Genomic DNA, 3,034 nt, shown 5'->3' with positions numbered 1-3,034 from the left:
TTGGAGCATTTATTTGTACTGGGGCAAGTTGTCACATGTGACGACTTGCCCCAAAGTTAATGAGACAACTTGCCCCAAACTGACATTTATGCTAATTTTGGCTAAATGTCAGGGTTAGCTCAACATAGCACATCAGCTGAAGTATCAAAAGACACGTTAATGTCTCCTCTATTTTGTGTAAAATAATAATCTGTAACATCTATACCTAACAAAGTTGTACTGAAGAAAATTTAAAGTGATTTATTTTTCCTTTTAGGTCAAAAAAATAAAAAAGATGTGCTCACCTCAGATTAGAGCAGTCTTGACCACATGTGAACAGGAGGTTGACTATAGAAGAAGAAGTCACACAAAGTGGCTATTTCATTTTTGAGATAGAGCCTCTAGTGTTGGAGTTATGAACAGTGTGACAACTTACCCGTGTGACAACTTACCCCGCTCTCCCCTATTATTTACTTAACCAACTTGTTGACGAGGGGGTGCAGGACCACCACCTGTCTTTTTTTCCTCTGCCCTTTTCTTGGTTGCTGTTATGAACAAACTAACAGAGTATTACAGGCCAGTATTACCTTGCCAAGAGACGCAAAGCAATCTAAGAGATAAATATTACCATTCTGTAGAATACTCCTGTATTCCACTTTTACTTGTTCCCATGTTCTTGTGGGTCCTGTTGTGGCTCTAATGTGAAAGGGGATATAATATAACATATTATAATATAATATAATTCCATATGATATTGGACAATATAGTGTCATATGATAGATCTACCCTACCGCCTACTGGTGTTGGCCAGAGGGGCCGATGGCGCGATATGGCAGCCTGGCTACAACCGTAGCTGCCTCCACCAGTGTGTGAATGTGGGAGTGAATGAATAGTGGTATCGTAAAGCGCTTTGGGTGCCTTGGAAAGCGCTATATAAATCCAATCCATTATTATTATTATTATTAAATTACCTACGAGTTTGATTTGTCAGCAACTTTCTGCCAGCCCTCTCTCCTTGCTTTTGCAGCCTTTGCAGTGTTCTCTTGCGTTTTAATTAAACTCTGAAACTCCTGAAATCCCTCACTCATGAGTTCTTGCTCTGCTGCCGGAAAATACCGAGCACGCCCCTTCGACATTTTCGCCGACCAATCAGCGGGTTGCCGATCAATGTTTCTACTATCGATGCGTAGCCCCTTTTACGACACCCAGTGATGTCACATTCCTGCGTCCAGCTGTAGTAATCGTCAACAGCAGGTGTGTTCGGGGAACCGGATTAGCGAGCTCACGGTTAGCGCGATGATTTGATCTTGGATGTGTCATTTGATCTTGGATGTAGTAAGCGACGTACGAAGAACGGGCCCCGGGTGGCTTAACAGGGGCTACGCATCGATAGTAGAAACATTGATCGGCAACCCTTTGATTGGTCGGCGAAAATGTCGAAGGAGCGCGCTCGGTATTTTTCGGCAGCAGAGCAAGAACTCTTGATTGAGGGATTTCAGGAGTTTCAGAGTGTAATTAAAACGCAAGGGAACACTGCAAAGGCTGCAAAAGCAAGGAGAGAGGGCTGGCAGAAAGTTGCTGACAAATTAAACTCGTAAGTAATTTATTATATTATATGACATCATATCATATTATATTATATCATATTATATCCTCTTTCACATTAGAGCCACAACAGGACCCACTAGAACATGGGAACAAGTAAAAGTGAAATATAAGAATATTCTACAGAATGGTAATATTTATCACTTATATTGCTTTTAGTCTCTTGAAAAGAGACCCTGAAATAATCTGTTTGTTTGTGTATAACAGCAACCAAGAAAAGGGCAGAGCAAAAAAAGACAGGTGGTGGTCCTGTACCCCCTCGTCACACCCCGGCAGAGGAGCTGGCCCTAGGGTTGAATGCCACCAGACCCATTGTTGAGGGCATCCCTGGGGGCAGCTCTTCCTTAGACCAGCAGCCGGGGCGCAGTAGCAGCAGCACCTTCATAACTGGTAAATGAGCTCATAATTCTATTTGTACAATGTAAAATATTTGGTTGTTGCCTTAATTAACATGCTTTTTGTACTTTGACATTTATTGACATTGTGGGGTTTTTTGTGTGTAGTTTTACATAACACTCCATCACTTTTACCTGTTCCCATGCAAGGGGTGACTGAAGCATGCACAGTAAGTTGGGAGATATATATATCTTTTTTTTTTTTAATTATTTAGACCAATAGGCTGTACCACATCCCTTTGTAACACCATTTTGTTTCCATTGCACAGGACAGTGACGCAACCCTGTCAGATGACTGTGGTTTGGAGGAAGTCCCTGTAAGTTCATGCAAAATTTGGCCTGAATTTCTATCTACTTGTGTACTTCTATGTGTTTCTGACTGCAGTATGATTTGCAGGCAAAGAGGCCGGCAGAGAGGCCTGATACAGAGGTGGGCAGTGTTGTAATTAATTTTACTTCCTATATGACATGTATTGACCGTTAAATGTTGTCTCTACAATTGAAACAGGGTGACATTCGTTTGCTCTATAAGAGAAGTCTCCAGCAAAAAATGGAGTATACTGAGCTGAAGAAACAAAAGCTTCTAAGTGAAATCGAACTTCAAGCTCTAATGAGGCAAAAACTTCAACTAGAAATCGAGTTGCTTCAAAAGGAACTTCAGAGTACGTGACACAGTATATATGATTTTTTTTTTTCCAGGCAAATGATGACTGGCTTTTTTTTGATGAGACAGAAAAAGATGCTCAAATAAATTTCAATGAAAAATATGTTTTGTCATGTTTTTAATATTCGAAATTGTGTTGCACAATTCCCTTCCCAAATCCACCTTCGCTTTTATAGCCGTGGTCTCTCATCTTGATTACACAAAGTAATTTACTATTACTACTCTAAAATATGAATTACATCTGAAATAATCAAATACATGAAATAGAATGATTAATAGTACATTTCCCTTTTTTTAGGAAATGACCTGTATGTATCTGTATGAAATCAATGAAAGGATCAAATACTGCATTATCTTTAGTTACATTGATAATATTTATTTATGGTAAAAC

At 39.7% G+C, this 3,034-nt stretch overlaps 1 protein-coding gene across 1 annotated transcript; it reads left to right on the top strand.

Moving 5' to 3' along the window:
• Positions 1-1,186: 1,186 nt before the first annotated feature.
• On the top strand, positions 1,187-2,746 carry LOC145428666 (uncharacterized). The gene is made up of 7 exons (XM_080301177.1): positions 1,187-1,573; positions 1,647-1,714; positions 1,792-1,974; positions 2,088-2,149; positions 2,249-2,296; positions 2,377-2,409; positions 2,488-2,746. The coding sequence occupies exons 1-7, from the start codon at positions 1,413-1,415 to the stop codon at positions 2,647-2,649; spliced, it is 717 nt and encodes a 238-aa protein (XP_080157303.1). The 5' UTR covers positions 1,187-1,412; the 3' UTR covers positions 2,650-2,746.
• The last annotated feature ends 288 nt before the right edge of the window (positions 2,747-3,034 follow it).

Source organism: Astatotilapia calliptera, chromosome 5, assembly GCF_964374335.1.
Source record: "Astatotilapia calliptera chromosome 5, fAstCal68.1, whole genome shotgun sequence".
Taxonomy (NCBI): Eukaryota; Metazoa; Chordata; class Actinopteri; order Cichliformes; family Cichlidae; genus Astatotilapia; species Astatotilapia calliptera.
This window is presented reverse-complemented; position numbering and strand designations above follow the sequence as displayed.

Excerpts from the sequence above, each read along its gene's own strand:
- LOC145428666 (XM_080301177.1), top strand. The coding sequence starts at position 1,413 with ATGTCGAAGGAGCGCGCTCGGTATTTTTCGGCAGCAGAGCAAGAACTC. Across the intron at positions 1,715-1,791 it reads TAAGAATATTCTACAGAATG|CAACCAAGAAAAGGGCAGAG; the intron begins GTAATATTTATC and ends TGTGTATAACAG. Across the intron at positions 1,975-2,087 it reads CAGCAGCACCTTCATAACTG|TTTTACATAACACTCCATCA; the intron begins GTAAATGAGCTC and ends TTTTGTGTGTAG.